This window comes from Protopterus annectens, chromosome 6.part0, assembly GCF_019279795.1.
Source record: "Protopterus annectens isolate FY-2018-M chromosome 6.part0, PAN1.0, whole genome shotgun sequence".
NCBI lineage: Eukaryota > Metazoa > Chordata > Ceratodontiformes > Protopteridae > Protopterus > Protopterus annectens.
The window spans coordinates 1161982868-1162005591 of record NC_056737.1 but is presented as its reverse complement, the minus strand read 5'-3'; the positions used below and the strand labels follow the sequence as shown (position 1 = coordinate 1162005591).

At 39.3% G+C, this 22724-nt stretch overlaps 1 protein-coding gene across 1 annotated transcript in view; it reads left to right on the top strand.

Moving 5' to 3' along the window:
- SLC4A10 (solute carrier family 4 member 10) overlaps nucleotides 1–22724 on the top strand; it is a 3247445-nt gene that overhangs the window by 973564 nt on the left and 2251157 nt on the right. Inside the window, exon 3 of the mRNA XM_044074780.1 lies at nucleotides 15830–15976. Coding sequence (XP_043930715.1) covers nucleotides 15830–15976 — 147 coding nt within the window. The remainder of the gene's footprint in view (nucleotides 1–15829; nucleotides 15977–22724) is intronic.

Here is a 22724-nt window from a genome sequence, read left to right as displayed (position 1 = left end):
TCAACAAACCACTATGCTTTGCTAGAGATGGTCTGCACCTGTCACCCCTGGGATTCAGGTTACTAGCTAAAGCTCTTGCCACTTCTATAGTGCCTTTTTTAGGCAAGGTTCAAAGGACAAAACCAACACCGTGACAGATACAAGCATGCAAAATCTGAAGGTAATGCCCCTCAGTCCTAGAAGTCTAAACCTCAAAATGCACTCTCTCAAGGCACTCCTAAAAATAGAGAACATCGATATCTGTGCAGTAACTGAGACCTGGTTCAAGGCTCCAGAGAGCACCTCTGCAATACCAGGCTACAACTCTTACCACACTTTTCATAGGTTCATAGGTTCATAGGTTGATACTAGGCTATCTGCCCTAGGGCATTTATAAGCCTAGCCAGAGTGTGTTTGGCTTTCGCCACCCTTTTAGATTAGTTGACTGTGCCTCTGTATAGTAGGTCACAGAAGATAGCCCTTTTAAGGTTAGTTTACTATGCCTCTGTCTAGTAGGGACACAGAAGAGATCCCAGGGCTAAACCTACGATCTCCCATCCACTCGTCAAGATTGCTCTTGAAGAGGGTCATTGAGGGGCTCTGCCTAACATGGATTGGGATTTTGTTCCAGAGTGAGGGGAGCCTCTGAGATATGAATCTGTCCCTCCAGCATGTCCTATTTATTTCTGTGCTGAGGTTTAAGTCCCTGGAGCATGTAGCTCTAAGGGATTTGGATTTCCTGAGGTGGAGCATGTCCATTAATTCTGGTTTGGACATGGCTTTATACGTCAGGCACAGATCACCTCTGAGTAGGCGGTAAGCAACTGAGTAGAGCTGGAGTTTCTTTAGCCTAACTGCGTAGGGCATCTGTTTGAGTCCCTTGATCCTCTTGGTGAGGTACTTTTGGGGTCTTCCAGTTGCTGCAGGTGTCAGGTAAGTTACATCCCAAATGGGGCATTGTATTCAATTATGGGCCTGATGAGTGATGAGTAGAGGGGAACAATGACCTCTCTTGATCTAGATGTGAACCCTTTCGTGATAAGGTGGGCTATATAGAAGGTCTTTCTAACCACTTTGGCAACGTGATTGTCAAAGGAGAGATTGCTATCTACTTGGGTCCCCAAATCCCTAATTACTTCTTCCGTACTTAATGGATTACCAACTATGTGGTAATTTGTGGCCACTTTGTTTTTCCCAAAGGGGATGACTATGCACTTTTTGGCATTTAGCTTTAGGCCATGGCTCTGGCACCAGTTATCCGTCTCTGTGAGACCCTTTTGGAGGATGCTTGTGTCAGTCGGCGAGTCGATTATGGCACCCAATTTGCAGTCATCTGTGAACTTGGTCAGCCATAGTCCTCCCATGTTAGCCTGTACCTCAGAGAAATATATACCGAACAAGAGAGGTCCCAGGACTGAGCCTTCTGGGATGCCACTTGTAACTGGTTTAGAGTCTGACATGGCACCTGCAATTCTGACCATGTGGATTCTATCCCTGAGCCAGTTTGCAACCCATCTTGTGACATAGGGGTTGATATTTAAGCTGGTGAGCTTATTTATGATGCTCGAGTGGGGTATTGTGTCGAAGGCTTTTGCGAGGTCCAGGTAGGCTGTGTGGACTACCTTCCCTTCATCTATGGCCTTCATGACTGTTTCAAAGAAGTCGACCAGGTTCAAGAGGCAAGATCTGCCCTTAACAAAGCCAAATTGGGTAGGATCCAGTGTTTGGAGGTTCCCAATGCCTTTGTTTATGAGTTCCATGATGATAAGCTCCATAGCTTTGCAGACCAGGCTAGTCAGGCTTATAGGGCGATAGTTTTCGGGGCCCGTTGTGGCACCACCTTTGTGGAGTGGACCACTGTTGCTGTACACCATTCCTTGGGTACATATCCTGTAGTAAGGCTGAGATTGAGCAGTGACTTTATGTGAGGGTTCAGTTCTTCTTGGAGCTCATGTAAGATGCAGCCCGGGACACCGTCCAGTCCCATTGATGTGTTTTTTGCTTTGCAGAGGGCAGCTCTCACCTCTGCATCTGTGATGTCAGGGAGGCTACACTCAGTTGGGATAGACATTTGCTCTTTTGGGGGGGGAGTTTACACTGAACCTGTCTGCCAGGATTTTGGCAATGTCTGTGGGTTCAGTGTATTTTTTGTCATTTTGCACTAACTCAGAGCATATCTGGGAGTTGCCACCCAGATTCCTGACATAACTAAAGAAGGCCTTGTGATTATCTTTAGCGTCTTGTGCAATTTTTCTTTCGAAGCTGGCCTTAGATAATTTTATGAGGGATCATAGTTTCTTGCTAGTACTGATCAGAGATGCCTTCCCTTTTTGGGATTTTGCTCTATCATGTAGTAGCTTCCTCCTTCTGTTGTATAGCTTATTTATGGCTGGGGTCCACCAGACAGGTCTCCTGCCTTTGGAGGAGTGAATCTTGGTTTTATTTGGGATAGCACGATCCATGCATTCCTGTAGGTGTCCATAGAATGCATTTGTAAAGGATTCTGCGGTTTGGGCCGTATTTTCCACTGGCCCGGGGGCTTTGAAGGATTCCACCTCGGTTTTGAGAAGTGTGAAGTTTGCTTTTGAGAAGTTCTTCACCGTGGTTTCCTTGGCTGGGGTGGGGACGGGATATGGATGTCCAGTGAGATTAATTTATGGTCAAATCTTACCAATGAGGGGTATACCTCTGGTATGGAACATAGAGTCCCCATGTTGGTGATGATCAGGTCCAATATGTTTTCCCCTCTTGTGGGAGTGGTGACCAGTTGTTCCATAGCATTTGAGTTTATAAATTCTAGGAAGCGTTGGGCGAGGGTGTTGGGGCTTGAGTAGTGCTCCCAGTTTATGTTTGGGTAGTTGAAGTCACCCAATATGATGGTGTTTGGAGAGACCTTCATATTCTCCAGTGTTCTCAGGAAAGCTGAGTGGGGTTCCTGAGTTTGGGAGGGTGGTCTGTAGCAGGCTACAAACTGAAAGGCAGTTTTGCCTACTGTTAGCTGCACATGGATGGTCTCCGATGCTTCGTGCAGTGCCACTAACCTGGAGGTGTGGGTATCTTTGATGAATATGGATACTCCCCCTCCTTTTGTGGTTTGGTCTGAGTTTTGGGGCCGAAAAGCATGGTATGAGGTATAACCTGGTAGTGCTGGGGTGCTCTCGGGAGCCTTGAACCAGGTTTGTGTTACTGCACAGATATCGATATTCTCCATACTGAGGAGAGCCTCGAGTGCGTGCATCTTGAGGTTTAGACTTCTGGCGCTGAGCAGCATTACCCTTAGTTTCTTTTTCCTTGTGTTGTCTATGGAGGTGGGTTTGTCTTTTGAGCCTTGCCTAAAAAAGGCACTATGGGGGTGGCAAGAGCCTTAGCCAATATTTGAAAGCCCAGGGGTGACAGGTGCAAGCTGTCCCTAGCGAAGCAGTGTGGCTTGTCGAGCATGTCATCCCAGGCTGACAGACACTGGATCCCCTTTGAATGACACCAGTACTTTAGCCAATTGTTAAAATTGATCATTTTGTCTTTATACTGTGGCATCATTCTTGGTGAGGGTAAGATGCTACTCAAGGTCAGGGTCATACCGGCCTGGGCTACATGATCAGAGAGCTCCTCTATGTCTCTTTTCATGTAGTCCAGGGAGGTACGTCTCAGGTCATTCACACCAGCATGGACAATGACAGAGTCATATTTGTACTTGCTTTGGAGTGACCTGAGTGCTTGTGTTATGTGGCAGATCCTGGCACCCGACAGGCAGCTTACAGTGACCTTCTCCTTGTTCAGCCTGGTGAGTGGGACGTCAGTGTGTCTGACAATAGAGTCACCTATTACAAGTATATTAGGTGTGTTGTTTAGCCTTAAGGGCTGTGACTGTGTGGCACACTGACTTTGTGAACTATGTGATATGTGGGTATTGTTGTGGGGTAGCGGTTGCTTGGATGTCTGCTTTGGCGGTCTCTGCTGCTTGGGAAGATTTTTATTTAGAGCCTCCGAGTATGTTTTTGTGTGTTTATGTGTTTGGTTTGCTGTTGCGATAGGTCTACCTGAGACTGGATTTGTGGTGTGTGTGATTACCTTCTCCTCCAGACTGACCATACCAGTACTATGTTGAGAGAGCTTAGCCTCCAGTTTGACTATATAGTTGCATCTCACACATATATTTGAGCTTGTTGGGAGGAGGAGAGGGTGGTCTGTTTACATAAGGCAGTTGTAACATTGCCTCAAGATTCCCAGATTCACCAGCTGGACTGGAGAGTAAACCCGAAACTGACTTTTGGACATGCCAGAATAGTATAAGGAACTACTTTTTGACTGATCAAAAAGGACCAATAAGGAGCCAAGTACTTTAAGGGAGTATAAGAGGGTGTAGTGCTTTAGTTTATTAGTGCTTACTTATAAGATTACTTATACGAGCAACTGCAGGGCTTTAGAATGAAAATAGAGTGCTTACTTTGAGATTTGGAACAGTTCTAAGGGAAAAAGTGAAGAGCAGACTTTGTGGAGCCGGGAATAGTTTAAACCCATTTAAGCGGCGCTGTCCGGTGCTGCTCTATTCGCAAAATTGTGCAAAACTGGGCAAATGCGGGTTTTAAAGCAGGGAAACTGAGAGAGATAGGAATTGACCCAAAACGGCCAATAAGCTACTAGTTTCAGGGCTGAGACCATTCCTCCAGGGACAGATAGGCTGCTCAAAGCTCCCCACTCTCACTGGTGAACAGAGAAGCTTCCTCCTATCCAAGTAAGGATATGGGCAACACAGGAAACTATACCACAGTCCGGAATTCAACAAAACCTGAAATCTGGACTAATCTATTTCAGCAAAAGCGGGAAAAGAGAATTTTTTTTTTTTTTTTGTTTGTTTTTTTGTTTTTTTCAGGAAACAGCAGAAAAAACACAGAAAACACTGTAAATGCTATAAACAGGCTAGCGCACTTTAGTGTGTAGCCTACAACAGTTATACAATATAAAAATGACTTAAATTGATATAAAACCAGTGCAAAAACTGTAAAAAGCAGAAGGCAAATGCAATTTAAACTTTTTAAAGCACAGATCAGTTAGAAATTCACTTTTTAGGCGGGAAAAGGTAGTCAGAGCAAAAAAACAGAGAAAAAATACTTAAATCTGAAAAAGTCTCTCTTGAGTCTCTCTGTTGCCTGTATCACTCTGCAGGACACCACGTGGAGCTGTGCAGAGTTGTATACAGGCGCAAAACCATGCAAATGCTGGTTTTAAAGCAGGGAGACTGAAAGAGATAGGAATTGACCCAAAACGGCCAATAAGCTACTAGTTTCAGGGCTGAGACCACTCCTCCAGGGACAGATAGGCTGCTCAAAGCTCCCCAATCTCACTGGTGAACAGAGAAGCTTCCTCCTATCCAAGTAAGGATATGGGCAACACAGGAAACTATACCACAGTCCGGAATTCAGCAAAACCTGAAATCTGAACTAATCTAGTTCAGCAAAGGTGGGAAAAGAGAATTTTTTTTGTTTTTTGTTTTTTTTTTTTTGTTAAATCTGGAAAAGTCTCTCTTGGGTCTTTCTGTTGCCTGTATCACTCTGCAGGACACCACGAGGAGCTGTGCAGAGTTGTATACAATAACAAACTTTTTAAGTCACAGATTCGCTAAAAAAACTGGCGTTTTAGGTGGAATTAGTTAAGACAGCAAGAAAAGCAGAAAAGTGATACTTAATCACTCCAGAGTCACTCTTTTGTCTCTCTGCTGCTGTAGACTCTGCAGAACACCTGGAAGGCACTTGCTGAGCGGAATACAAGTGTAAAAACTGTGCAAATGAGGTTTTTATAGCAGGGAAGTGAAAGAGATAGAAATTAGCCCAAAATGGCCAATAAACTACTAACTTCTGGGCTCAAACCACTCCTCCTCTCTCTCACAGGTGAACAGGCTCAAAGCTCCCCTCTATTACAGGTGAACAGGCTCAAAGCTCCCCTCTCTCACAGGTGAACAGCCACCAAACCAAGACCGAAACACTAAAGGTGGAGAAGTGTCCATATTCACCAAGGATATTCACACCTCCAGGCTAGTTGCCCAACACAATGCAACTGAAATTCTCCAGGTGCAACAAACAATAGGTAAGACTGCAATCCAAATTGTAGAGATTCTCACTACACCTTTCTAAACATAATGGAAAATATTAAGATACAACTAAACACCCTAATACTGGGTGATTTAAACTACCCTGCCATTAACTGGGAAAACTACTCAGGTACCAACACCTTTTCCCAACGGTTATTGGAATTCATAAATTCCAATGCCCTGGATCAACTAATCCATTGTCCCATCAGGGGCTGCAATATCCTAGACCTGATCATTACCAACATGGGAGATAGATGCTCCACACCAGTGGTCACCCCCTCATTGGTCAGGTCTGACCATAAGCAAATCACCCTTGACATCCACATCCCACACCCCAGTAAGGAAACCTCCATAAAAAACTTCTCCAAACCCAACGTCATGCTACTCAAGTTGGAAGTGACAAACTTCATGACACCCATGCAGACGGGATCTGAATGTTTGACTGCTGAATCCTACACTAAGGCACTGTGCGAGCACATCCACCCATGCATGAATCGTGCCATCCAAATAGAATCAAGATGCTCTCCTCCAAAAAAAAGGAAACCAATCTGGTGGTCCCTTGCCATAAACAAACTATACAGCAGAAGGAATAAACTGTTGCAGAAAAGAGGAAAATCCCAGGATGCAAAAAACTCCCTTATCAGCCTCAGGAAGAAGCTGAGATCCATCATAAAATCCTCCAAAACTAGTTACAACAATAACATTGTCAAAGATTCCAAAGACAAACACCAAGGCATTCTATAGTTATGTCAAGAATCTAAATGGCAATGCTCAGATTTGCTCTGAGCTACAACAGAATGGCATTAAATATACTGATTCCAAGGATATTGCAAAATATCCTGACTTATCGATTTACTGCCAACTTCACCCCCCCTTTCACCCCCTAAAGGGCCCATCTCAATACCAAAGGATTGGCAAATTCTGGTAACCATGGTCACATAGGTAGAAACTGCACTCTCCAAAGCTAAGAATACAGCATCCATGGGACGAGATGACACCCCGGGCTGTGTACTACATGAAATACAAAATGAACTGGCACCTCACCTAAGTGTCATGTTTAATCATAGCCTCACCTCAGGCTTCATGTTCACTGAGTGGTGCACAGCTACAGTTATCCCACTCCACAAGGGGGGGAATCCACCTTGGATCCCAGGAACTACCGTCCCATCAGTCTGATGAGCCTGATCTGCAAGGGCATGGAACGCATTATCATGGAACTTATAAACAAAGACATTGGCAACCTTCAAACACTGGACCCCACCCATTTTGGGTTCGTGAAGGGCCAATCTTGTCTCCTGAATCTGATTGACTTCTTTGAATCAGTCTCCAGACCTGTGGACAATGGTAAGGTGGTCCATACAGCCTATCTGGACCTCGTCAAGGCCTTCGACACTATCCCCCACTCTGGAATCATAGATAAACTTACTAAGCTGGGCATAAATCCCTATGCCACTCAATGGGTTGCCAACTGGCTTACTGACAGAACCCAGACTGTAAAAGTAGCCGACTCCAAATCTAGCTCCAGACAAGTGACAAGTGGAGTACCTCAGGGTTCAGTCCTGGGACCGCTCTTGTTTGGCATCTACTTCTCTGAAGTACAGGCCAACACTAAGGGACTCTAGCTAACAAAGTTCACATATGACTGCTAACTGGGAGCCATTATCAAATCCCCAAATAATGTGAATATTCTACGAAAGGGCCATACAGAAACAGATGCTTGGTGCCAGAGCCATGGGCTCAAGCTTAATGCCAAGAAATGTATAGTTATCTCCTTTGGGGAAAAAACATGTATCCACAAATTACAACATAAGTGGCAGTACACTAAACACTGAAAGTGTGATGAGACTTAAGAACACAGGTGGACAGTGGTCTCACCTTCGATAACCACATCACCACAACAGTCAGGAAATCCTTCTATGTGGCACACCTCATCACTAAGGGCTTTTCATCCAGAAAAAGGAGGTCATTGTCCCACTGTACTCATCCCTCATTAGACCCATTATAGAGTACAACGCCCCATTTGGTATGTACCTCACAAGACATCTGCAACAGCTGGAAAAGCTGCAGAAATACCTCACTAAAAGAATCACAGGCCTAAAGCAGATGCCCTATGCTGACCATCTAAAAAAAAACTCCAGCTATGCTCTGTAGCATATTGTCTACTCAGAGGCGATCTCTGATTAACATACAAGGCCATGTCAAATCCTGAGCTGTTGGACATGTTCCACTTAAAGAAATCCCAATCCCTCTGAGCCACACGCTCCAGGGATCTAAACATTGTCATCACAATGAACAAAACATGCTGGAAGGATAAGTTCCTGACACAGAGACTCCCCATACTCTGGAAGTGACTGCCCATACATGTCAAGCAGAGCGCTTCATTGGCCCTCTTCAAAAGGAACCTTGACGATTGGATGGGGGATAGGAAATTCACCCCGGGGATCATGTCAGTTGCCCTGCTAGACAGGGGTCCATGGATATAAATATTGTGGGAAGAAATATCCAGGGAATTGTTATGGCTTGGCTTGTATAGACCCTAGGGCCAATAGCCTGGTACCAACCTACGAACCTATGTTGGATCACCATTAACAGGTTTGTCTTTACAGTCTAAGCTCTGTGGTATAACTTGAATTGTATTTTATGGCATTGCACACAAAAAGCAGGTTCAGATGATTCACACAATAAACATTTACTATGACATGCTTCATTTTTTTGTTTCAAATACCAATCAAATGTTACAACCCATTTACATAATGCATGTGCATCAACTTGCCCTAGTAAGGTCTTACACTTACTAATGTGCTGAGTATACCAGCATAGCATTTTTACCCATATTTTATCTGGTTGGTCTGAGACATTAAGCGTAAAGCTTTTTTTACATGTATTGCTGTACTCTCTAATAGCATCCATACCTACATGTGACACAGAAAAAAGTCTTACCACTTAACAAGAGAACAGGTGATCAGGCTGTTGTTGCAGATGGCTGGAAAACTTTTCCATAGTCACTCAAGAAGCTGGTGAAACAAAGTTGGCAGTGGACAACTTCTTAATCTTGGTACTCACCTTTCTTAGAGAATTTATGACACTGCGATTTCCTTTCCTGCACTGCAGTCTCACTCTGGATTCAGACTTCTAAGAAACTGTACTGCTATAAACTTTAGAAACTGTAGAAAACTGAAGTACTCAACATAAATGTTCTTTTACTGGGGTGACCTTATACAAGGCATCACATCACTCCCCCTGTGTTCAGATACAGGCTAGGGTCACCACTGAAAACTTTCTGAAAGAAGGTGCTGCTGTAATGTACTGGAACTAGAACCAAAGTCTTCATAAGACATAAAGTCTTGCTGGCTGTACTGGAACTGCTGAATCAAAGTCTGGTTAACACAGAGTTTTGTATAACTGTATTTGCAGTTTGTTTAGACACAGAGCCTTGCAACCTGCACTAATAAGAAAATATTCCTTGCAGCACAATACTGTTTTACTGTAAGCACAGTTACTAATAAATAACTTATTTTTGTAACAAACAACACATACTCTTCTGTCAGTTTGTAGCATAAATGTACCAAGACTTTACTCTTGAGTAGTATGGAAGATTATAACTGCTTCTCCAATATAATACCTCAGAACAAGTGTGTTCCTACCAAATACCTCTAACAAATGAAATTTAACAGTCTACTTACAGTGTTCTTCTCACACACTTAAAATCCTATTTTTCTCTTGGTATCTTTTTTGGGCTTTATAGGAAACATCTGTTCTGCTGATGCTTTTCTTTTTAGACTTGTTTTAGGAAATGTCTTCTGATAGACTTTCCTGTTGTCCTTCTTTGAAACCATTTAAGCACTTTTGCTGATGTGGGAATGTATGCAATCAGGAATTGTTTTCCTGCTGATTTTACAAAAACCCATGTCCATTAACAGAAGACTGAAAGAAAACATCTGTAAGAATACATAGAATAAAAGCAGGCAGAGGCAAGGCTCCAGTTTCTTCAGCTGATTTATTACAAGACACAAGCGCTTTCACCACAAGGCTTCTTCAGGTGTATAAAAACAGCACTTAACACACCCATACTTATACTAATCATTAACTAGTCACATGATTAAAAAGAGAAAACTCTTAAGGGCACAAAGAACAATTGTGTTCAGCCCACAATAAAATGCATGGTAAAATATACAAATTTCATTACATAAAAACTACATTTCATAAAAACAATATTACAAAGAAGATATATATACAAGTACATATGTGCCACATAAGTGTAACAGATTATACCTACATAATGGTCTATTTTTCAGGATGGGTCTCAATGGTACATGGTCAGGACTGAGGATACACCAGGGACAAAACCGTGCACTAGGTGCCAGTTCTGTAAATTTATAAATCAAGATATGGAATTCCTACATCCAGATACTGGTGTAACTTATACACTAAGAACCAGTGCAAGGTGTGATACTTCACATGTGGTTTACCTTGCCACTTGCAAAGCATGCAGCAAATTCTATGTGGGAAAGACCAATAGATTATTAAGGGATAGGATCAGGGAACACCTATACCATATTAAGAAGGGTAGTGTGTTCAACGCCTTAGCAAAACATATTAAGGAAACCAATGAGAAAACAGCTTTGTAAAACAGCATGTATTTCTGAGTTTATAAAAAGCATGTCTATTAACTGATACAGTCAGAGCTATGTCACATTGTATGGATGCTCATTACATATTGCTAAGCTCTATTTCTACATTTAAGCAAGCTTTATTGTATTCCTCGTTTATTTTGCATTTTTGTAGTAGAATTAATTTTAACCTTTATTTATTGTTTAACACACTTAACCAAACCCTATCCAATCAGTTCATCTAATAGAACTGATATGGGCTATATGATGCCCAGTGGCCTGACATCTTTGCAGCCTGATAGCAACTATCAGTTTGCACTCAGCAGTGAAGAACATCAGGTTCTTAACATAATGTGGGAACTCATCTCCTTTTCTTTGTGCATAAACACAAAATATCCTAGCTATGTAAGTGCCATATAGGTTCATAGGTGTTTTCTAAGCTAATGACCACAAGGGCCTTTTTAAGGCTAGCCATGCATCCCAAATCTTTGACAAGTTCTTGTACCATTAAAAAGCAGCATACCCTCAATCTCTTAGTACAAAAAATATGAACAAAACTATAAATAATGGGGGGACAAAGACCCAAAAATAGAAACACTTTTTAAATATTTCTCTTACAAACTTAGAAAGTTGATAGAATAACAGGTTTTGCATTAGCATAAATTTTCTGAAAGGTATGAAATCTGAAACTCAAATGTCTGTCATTATTTTCTGACTTCACCCCTCAATGATTTACTGATGATTTTCCGGGAAAACACAATTTTATGAAAAACAGACGAAAAATATAAGGCAAAAATCTGGACATTCTGGGAAAATTTGTACAGTTGAGAGGTATGGTAAGCAGGGGATTGGAAGGTGAAATATTTACAAGCAGCAGCCTGGGAGCTGAACTATTTATGGGCTGCCTGTGTCCATTAGAGACATAAGTGCCAAACTCAGGATGAATTCTGGTTCATTGTAGTCATTAAGTCAGCTCCAGTTAAGGGCAGCATGAAACCGTTATTCCAAAATAGGAGACAGGCATCTATAGAGGTTGTAAGAAAACATAACAAGGTCAGGTGCACTTGTTTGAGGTGCAATGGCCAATTTCTGCTTCTTTCATTAAAAGTGACTGAGTAAGGATGATATGCCATCCAAGTGACTCCATATAATTACTCTTGACATTGAAAGTAAAGACTTTAGATAAAGATACAGGTCAAACTGAGTATTCAGAAGAAATGTGGGTTTCACAAATGTTTTTTCATCCAGTAATATACCAAATCACCACATGTACTTCTATGCATTCTTGGAAAGGGCAGGTGGAATTTCCATGTCTTAACTAACTTACATTTTAAAAATCCTTACAAAACAATCATTTTATCCAGCACTAGTTCAGTTAACTCATTGAGGAGCGCTGAGCACTCTTCACATCACTTAACCTTGGAAGAAGTGCAGCTGCTTCCATTCCATCTGATAGTCCTGAGATGATGATCTAGCCCACTACTAGAGAGAACTGCACAGACCTGTTTGGAGCCTTAAGTTAAAATCCAGCTGACATTTTCTCACACCTTCAAACAAACCAGGATGAGTTGCATCCTCCAAATAGTGCCACTGAACTATGACTGCATTTGATTGGACCCCTGCCCATTTCTGAAACCAAGACCCTGAAGTGAGACTATCTTATCAAGCAACAGCATGATCTGTCATATGAAATGAGGACAGGTAGCAAGAAATGCTCAAATGCTAAGAGTAAGAAAAAAAATCAATGCATATACTATGGGTGTTCCTTTGATATGGTAAACTTTGGGATAGTGCAACAGACCAAACACATAATGCAAAACAGAGTCCTGAAAATCAGAGTTGAAGTTACCTTAAACAGACTATACGGAGACCCATAGTGTTAGGGATGTATACATTACCTCTCCTGTGAGGGAGATCCTACTTTTATGTTATTGACACTGGTAAATACATACAACATGAAATACACTTGCTGGGCCTGAAAGTAAAATCATGAGAGCCATTGTCATCATGGGACTATGCCCAATGTCATCTTCCTCAATTGGCCAAACCACCATATGTACTTAAAGACCATAATTTGTGGTCTTGTATGTCAAGGATATCATACTATAAACCTTTTAAAGCTATAAAAAAGACACCCATGGCCTTAGCTAGCACTAATGACTTTAATAGTGCCTATTGTCCAAAGTTTCATGGTGGATGATCATCCAGATTTTTCAGTTTTTGACCCTCTGTAGTGTCAAATACCAAGACATACCTCATCACAAGCATTTTCTGACTGCTGTCTTTAGATTCCATGGAAATCAGTTCTTCACTGCAGAACTAACAATAGAATAGAATACTAAGAGGTTTCAGATTCATTTGTCTATCTTCTGCTGGATCCTAGAGGAATGATCAACCTTTGTTTAACCTGGTTTAACAGTTTGACCTGCGAAAGTTTTCTACAAGCTTTTCTGGTACCTTCTGCAGCAACTGCGCATTAGCATACAGTTGAGGAAATACTGGGTGTTTCAGCCTGATCTAATGCAAAGCAAAGCACTTCACAATGATCCATTATGCCAAGCTGAGAATAGTGCAATAAGGCACTTGTGGAACTGACATGACCCAACCCCCGGTGTGTATAACTGCACTTAGATTGACCTGCATAGCAGAGATCTCCTTTGTGTAGGCTGAGGGCATTACTGTTTGATAAATGTTAAAGTCCAGAGTCCAGAGTCCAGAGTCAGACATGCAGATGGACTGTAACCTTCCATGCACCATTTCAAATACCTGTATCAGCTTTCCTTATGTCACTGCTCACCTGGAGAACAGACATTGATAATAGCTACTTTCTGTTGCCAGTTCATGAGACTGGCTCAAACAAAAATTGAGTGGGTTCCATGTGTACTTGTGGGAGGCAGAACTTGAACATCCTGACACAAGAATGCAACTTTTGTCCAATAATATAAAGACCAGCACTTATCCTGATGTGATAAAAGAATGTCATTGCAATGTACTGTGAGGTTCATGATACAGAAATGTCACATTTTATGTACAGCACACTCAGTATAATATGTAACAGTTTCTCTTACTCTGGAAAATACACTTGCTACATAGGATTTCTGAGGAGTTCAATTTCAAGTCTTAAGTTCAAGTGTATTGCAGTATGTAATTATATATGTGTATAATAATTATATATGTGTATTGTAGTATGTAATTATATATGTGCATAATTATATATGTCCATACTTATATATGTGTATTGTGGTATGTAATTACCAAGGTATTTTACAGACTAGAAAAATGAACAATTACAGAATTAAGAGTAAACAAACGGTAAAACAAAAAAAAGAAATGAATTAAGTTTGCAGTGAGGAAATTCTCAGTAACTAGTAAAATGAGTTCTAAAAACAACAGAACAATGTAATAGTCATTAATATGGATAACACATAGTACTATGTAATTACTAATACATAGTCGCTATGCTATTACTGTAGTTCAGAATAAAACAAATGATTGTCTGATTGAAAAAAAATGACAGCTACTTCTCCACTATAAAGTTGAATCGGAAATGCCCTTTCCTCGGGGTGATATCATTCAGCATAAAAGCTGACTCAGGAGGTACACATCATTTTCGGAGTTAGTCCTGAGATATACATACACACTCTTTTCCAGTGTATACACATACTTCTCATCCAGATGTAAAAAAACAGTAATGGAATTTTTACATCTTCATAAATACCATCTCGGGTCTTCCCTGAAAATAGGCCACAGATCTAGTAGGACTAAGCAAGGCAAAAAAGGCAAAAAAAAAAACTTACTTAGGCACCTGTTTTCTTTAAGAGTGCTATTTGGCTGATGACATGCACTTCCCTCACTGTACGGATGTATGTCATAAGAGCAATGAGATAGCAGCAGTTTGTTCTCTGACAATGCTGCCATGCTTAAAACCCTTTAAACTGTGTATTGGGAATATATGCATTCTTATATACGTGTTACAGTAAACTCATACATAAGTTTGCCTGGCATAAATAATACACACAAAGGCAGACCCAAATGCATATAATGTGCAAACTCCAATCTATAATCTACTCCCTGGACCTTGTCTAGTTTGGATTTATCCCAGAAATTATTCAGTTATTGCCCCAAACAGAACAAGTAGTTCATGATTTTAAATCTTACTATGCCCTTATAGCATTATCAGTATTTCCAGAAGGGTAGCATATTTTGCTTGCACAATAATTGCAATTACAGTAATTAAAATGTGAAATACACTGCGTTCTGTTGTGTAGCTCAGATCTCTTGTCTTTTTTTCCAGTGCTGTGTATTCTTCCATGACTTCACGATAGCTTTTCTGCCCATAGCTTCTGCTGATTGTAACAACCACCTTTCTTTTAGCTCTTTATATGAACACCACCCCCCCAATCAATAAACCACCAGCACACTGCATTAGCAAAACAATCCATGAGGAATGGAGGATGACAGTTAATGTATCGTGCACACTGCAGTTAGAATAAGTCAAGCAGTTACTTAACTAGCTAAGTAGTTAATGTATGTATGTTGTTAGGCTGTTTATCCATTTGCTATCTAGGTGTCAGAAGGTATGATATCTTTGCAGCCCTTTGAGATGGCAAACCAGCCAAAACAGAATATGTCTTCCTTTACTGCAAAATACATAGAATTCTGTGTACTTTATTGTTTCTGTTTGTGACATTTTATTGGAAAATAGTGCCACTAGTTTAAATTGATGTTTATCATTGACAAATTCATATCTGATATTACAGCAATACCCTAACCAGAAGTGTTGTTTGATAATCATGCATCCCTCTAGCAATACAAATACCTTCAGTATTATCTGTAGACATGTAGCCATCTAACCTATGTTGGTTGTCTAGTGTGTGAACATCTGCATACAAGCTATTGATGTATGAAACTGATGTGGGCTTCATTTAAGGATGTTCTATAAAGTACAGTGAGTTACTTCACTGGGCCAAAACTACTCAATAAGATGACTAAGAATAGAATCCGCAGGAAATTTCTTATTTATTTATTTATTTATACGTTTCTGCATGCAATTTAAAGGACATTCTAATAAATACAGTGTCTAATATTTATTGTTATGAATTCCTCTTTTGCCGCAAGTGTCATCTAACTGCCATCATGATAAATATCTTTTCAGGTCATCGGACTTTGTATATTGGGGTACATGTGCCCCTAGGTAGTAGAAAGACCCACAGACATCACAGGCATCGGGGACACAAACAACGGAAAAGGGAACGAGGAAAGGAATCTGGGTCAGAAGACGGGAAGGAGTCACCTAGTTATGGTAAGAACGCCTCCAACTTAATGTGTTGAAAATATTGTAGTTCTTTATAAAAATAATAACTGATATAGTGTTTCCTTCTGTCTCTGTAATATACCAACAGTAAGCGTACAATTGTAACATGTATACTGCACCATTTAACTTTAACTGTGGCAGTGCAAAAATTATGTTTAAAACAATCTGGATGGAGCATTAGCTTTAAATTATTATCATCTTAATGGTGAATAGTGCCTGGTTATTTATTTATACAGTTAAATACTTAAATTATATTTAATGTTGTACCGCAGTTGGCAGTGAAAGCATGTAAAAGTCTGAGAATACAGACTAATGCCAGATGAACTGTGACTGCTAGTCATGTACAGACCTATAACTTGAGATGAACAACACGCAATCGATATTTGTTAGGGTTGAACTTTCAGGTATCAGCTAAGTAGGTTGTCTATGCCTGGTTATATTTAAATAGTGTAATGCTGGACATATTTGGCAATATTTTATGCAATGTTGTAAAATAACATACCACAGTATGGTCTGATAAGTTATTTTGTTTCTTTTGCTCGCCATGCAAATTGGATACATTGTTAGTTCAAAAGTGCCAGAAGTCTTGTAAATCAATGTTGTGTCATGACTGATTAATGCATTTCTGAAACAAATGCAAGTTCCTGCATATCCCAGATCTCACCATAAACACGTATTTCTGACTCACTAATTAAAAGTGCATACACCTTTTAGGATATGATATTTCAGGTGTCCAGACTTAAAAAAAAAACATATGTAGGAATAAGTAAAAATGTATTATTTGATGACATTTGAGTTTATAAATGTTTGCAGAGCATGTTGTTAAGGAGTGCAATGCTAGTATATACTGTGGTATTACTTTTATTGCTCTGAAAATATAAATGTATGCAGACTGTCCTGTAGCAAAGGAATTCACATTTATTACTTTGTAACAGACAGTACTGGGTGGAACTTTAGTCACTGGACACAATTCTGCAACTGTATCAAGTCTTGAAAATCCCAGATTATATTACTGTCACTAATCTCATGAGGTATTGCTTCTTTTGTTATACAGTAAGGCATCTGATTAAGTAGGTCAAACTTAAAAGCTGACCGTGGTTTCACCTAGCTCTCAACAACTTCTGTTGGTTTAATATTGCATTCAGCTTGCACTTGACAATTTCCAACTAGTACTTAAAACCAGTAAAATAAATATGTCAATTTGCTGGTGACAAATTCCTGGTGTCTCTGCTTTATAGTCTCCTAAGGAATAACAGCCTAGGTGGTTCACTTGAAACTGTTATTGGATATCAGTGTGTACAGTTAAATAATTAAACAGCTATTTAGATTGAGATGTAGGGCCAGTGCACAGAGAAGTGAATGTGAAATTTTAATTTATGATTAATGATTCAGAGACAGCTCCATAGTACAGCTGTAGAAATGCTATGAAACTGCACACACATGCAAATTGTCTATAGAGGATGAAACAGTCTGCTGACAGAATTCAGTGATGGCTGGGGGGGGTCTCTGTATATTCAGCAGTTAGAGTTAGTCAGTTAGGTAGTTAGTTGGTTAGCTAACTAGCTAGGTAGTTAATGTATTTATGTATTTATGTTGTTAGGCTGTTTATACATTTAGATATCAGAAGCTATGGTATCTTTGCAGCCCTCTGAAATGGCTAAACATGTTACCGTTACAGAGCTATAGAATCATAAGGGAGTCAAATGTGGTGATCTGAAAGGGCAGTTTGTATTCCCCTGACACCATGGGTATGCATGCATGTGCTGACATTTACACAAAAACAAATATACACATACTACACACATACAGACATGCATGTGCCCATGCACACACATACAAACAAACAAACACCTACCTGCAAATGCATACATACCAATGGACAGTGATAACGGAGTCCAATAAAACATGTATCTCTGGTACAGGAAAGATAGTCTTATAACTATTCCAGCTTTGTCATCAAGCATTTCACACCACCTTATTTTCAAGTATTTAAGACTATTCTGGCTGCACTAATCAACACAACTCGACCCTATTCTCACTAACAGGAAGATCAAAAAACAAAGACTATGTACATCTCACACAACATATACCCACACTTCAGAAATACATCACAAAGACCGATACGTGAAAACACAAACAAATCAAATACATCTCACTTTTACGAAAAAAAAAGTAATACAAATCGAGGCAATCTTAGAAAACAGGCTTATGACAGCACTGACCACAGAGAGTACCCGAATCTTTAAAATAAAGCAACAAACATGAGAAAAAACGACAAACTCTGACAGATATTAACAGATTTACCATTATACTAGCATTAGCATTAAACTAAGAAACGTATGCATACACTACAGACTCTGATAGATATTAACAGATTTACCATTATACTAGCATTAGCATTAAACTAAGAAACGTGCAAACACTACAAACTCTGATAGATATTAACAGATTTATCATTATACTAGCATTAACATTTAATTAACAAACATATGCATACACTACAAACACTGATAGATATTAACAGACTTATCATTATACTAGAATTAACATTAAACTAACAAACGTATGCATACACTACAAAGTCTGATAGATATTAACAAATTTATCATTACAATAGCATTAACATTAACCTGACAAACATATGCATACCCTACAAACTCTGATAGATATTAACAGATTTATCATTATACTAGCATTAACATTAAACTAACAAACATATGCATACACTGCAAACTCTGATAGATATTAACAGACTTATCATTACATTAGAATTAACATTAAACTACCAAACGTAAGCATACACTACAAACTCTGATAGATATTAACAGATTTATGATTATACTAAAATTAACATTAAACTAACAAACGTATGCATACACTACAAACTCTGATAGATATTAACAGATTTATGATTATACTAACATTAACATTAAAATGACAAACATATGCATGCAGTACAAACTCTGATAATTATAAACAGATTTATCGTTATACTAGCATGAACATTAAACTAACAAACATATGCATACACTACAAACTCTGATAGATATCAACAGATTTATCATTATACTAGCATTACCATTAAACTAACAAACGTATGCATACACTACAAACTCTGATAGATATTAACAGATTATCATTATACTACTAAAACAATAAAACTTTAAACTAACAAACATATAAATTCACTACAAACTCTGACAGATATTAAAATATTTATCTTTATACTAGCATTTCCATTAAACTAACAAACGAATGCATACACTACAAACTCTGATAGATATTGACAGATTGATCATTATACTAGCATTAAAAATAAACTAACAAACGTGCATACACCACAAACTCTGATAGATATTAACTGATTTATCATTATACTAGCATTACCATTAAACTAACAAACGTATGCATACACTACAAACTCTGATAGATATTAACAGATTTATCATTATACTAGCATTAACATTAAACTAACAAACATATGCATACACTACAAACTCTGATAGATATTAACAGATTTATCATTATACTAGAATTAACATTAAACTAACAAACGTATGCATACACTACAAAGTCTGATAGATATTAACAAATTTATCATTATAATAGCATTAACATTAACCTGACAAACATATGCATACACTACAAACTCTGATAGATATTAACAGATTTATCATTATACTAGAATTAACATTAAACTAACAAACATATGCCTGCACTACAAACTCTGATAGATATTAACAGATTTATTATTATGCTAGCATTACCAATAAACAAACAAACGTATGCATACACTAAAAATTCTGATAGATATTAACAGATTTATCATTATACTAGCATTACCATTAAACAAACAAAAGAGAAAAATTGCACAGGACACTAAGGATAATCAGAAGCATTTCTTTAGTTATGTTAGGAACCTGGGTGGGAATTCCCAGATATGCTCAGAATTAGTCCAAAATGACAAAAAATACACCGAACCCACAGACATTGCCAACATCCTAGCTGACAGGTTCAGCGCAAACTTCTCCCCCCCCCACCACCAAAAGGGCTAATATCTATCCCAGCAGAGTGCTGCTCCCCTGACATCTCAGATGCTCAGGTAAGAGCTGCCCTCTCCAAAGCTAGAAACACAGCATCAATGGGACCAGACGGTGTGCCGGGCTCCCTACATGAACTCAAGAAGAGCTAAACCCAAACCTAAAACTACTGTTCAATCTCAGCCTTACTACAGGATATGTACCCAAAGAGTGGCGTACAGCAACAGTGGTCCCTCTCCACAAAGGTGGTGCCTCAACGGATCCTGGAAACTATCGCCCCATAAGTCTCACTAGCTTGGTCTGCAAAGCTATGGAAAGGATCATCATGGACCTTATAAATAAAGATATTGGGGACCTACAGACACTGGATCCTACCCAGTTCGGCTTTGTTAAGGGCAGATCCTGCCTCTTAAACCTGGTCAATTTCTTTGAAACAGTCACCAAGGCCATTGACAAGGGGAAGGTGGTCCACACAGCCTACCTGGACCTCACAAAAGCCTTCGCTACAATACCCCACTCGGGCATTATAGATAAGCTCACCAGCTTAAATATAAACCCCTATGTCACTAGATGGTTTGCAAACTGGCTCAAGGACAGAACCCACATGGTTAGAATAGCTGGAGCCATGTCAGACTCCAAACCAGTTACAAGTGGCGTCCCACAAGGCTCAGTCTTGGGACCTCTCTTGTTCAGTATAATATTTCTCGGAGGTACAGGCCAACATGGAAGGACTGTGGCTGACCAAGTTCGCAGATGACTGCAAACTGGGCACCATAATAGACTCTCCAGCTGACACAAGCATCCTCCAAAAGGGCCTCATAGAAACAGACAACTGGTGCCAGAGCCATGGCCTCAAGCTAAGCCAAAAGTGTATAGTCATCCCCTTTGGCAAAAACAAAGTGCCCACAAATTACCACATAGGTGGTAATCCATTAAGTACAGAAGAAGTAATTAGGGACCTGGGGACCCAAGTTGATAGCAATCTTTCATTTGACAACCACGTGGCCAAAGTGGTTAGAAAAACATTTTATATAGCCCACCTAATCATGAAGGGATTCACATCTAGATCAGGGGAGGTCATCGTGCCTCTTTACTCATCCCTCATCAGGCCCATAATTGAGTACAATGCCCCTTTTGGGATGTACCTTACCAGACACCTGCAGCAACTGGAAAGACCCCAAAAGTACCTCACCAAGAGGATCAAGGGGCTCAAACAGATGCCGTATGCTGCCGGTTAAAGAAACTCCAGCTCTACTCAGTGGCATACCGCCTGCTCAGAGGCGATCTGTGCCTGACTTATAAAGCCATGTCCAACCCGGAATTAATGGACATGCTGCACCTCAGAAAATCCAAATCCCATCGAGCTACTCGAGGGACTTAAACCTCAGCACTGAAATAAATAGGACATGCTGGAGGGACAGATTCATAACCCAGAGGCTCCCTTCACTCTGGAATAAAATCCCAGTCCAGGTTAGGCAGAGTCCCTCGTTGACTCTCTTCAAGAGGAATCTTGATGAGTGGATGGGAGATCGTAGGTTTACCCCGGGTATCACTTCTGTGTCACTGTTAGACAGAAGCGCAGTATACTAGCCTCGAAAAAGGGCATAGCAAAATTAATTTAAAATGGGTGGCGAAAGCCATACACACTCTGGCTAGGCTTATAAATGCCCTAGGGCAGATAGCCTAGTATGAACCTATGAACGTATGAACCTATGCATACACTACAAACTCTGGTAGATATTAACAGATTCACCATTATACTAACATTACAATTAAACTAACAAACATATGCATACACTACAAACCTTGATAAATATTAACAGATTTATCATTATACTAGCATTAACATTAAGCTAACAAACGTATGCATACACTACAAACTATAACAGATATTAACAGACTTATCATAACACTAGCATTACCATTAAAATAACAAATGTATGCATACACTACAAACTCTGATAGATATTAACAGATTCGTCATTATACTAGCATTAACATTAAACAAACAAACGTATGCGTACAAAAGAAACTCTGATAGCTATTAGCAGATTTATCATTACACTAGAATTAACATTAAACTAACAAACATATGCATACAATACAAACTCTGACAGATATTAACAGATTTATGATTACACTAGAATTAACATTAAACTAACAAACATATCCATACACTACAAACTCTGACAGATATTAACAGATTTATCATTACACTACTATTAACATTAAACTAACAAACATATGCATACACTACAAACTCTGATAGATATTAACAGATTGATGATTATAGTAACATTAACATTAGACTGACAAACATATGAATGCACTACAAACTCTGATAGATATAAACAGATTTATCATTATACTAGCATGAGCATTAAACTAACAAACATATGCATACACTACAAACTCTGATAGATGTTAACAGATTTATCATTATAGTAGCATGAACATTAAAATAACAAACATATGCATACACTACAAACTCTCATAGATATTGACAGATTTATCATTAAACTAGCATTCACATTAAACTAACAAACGTATGCATACACTACAAACTCTGATACATATTAACAGATTGATGATTATACTAACATTAACATTTAACTAACAAACATATGCATACATTACAAACTCTGATAGATATTAACAGATTTATCATTATACTAGCATTACCATTAAACTAACAA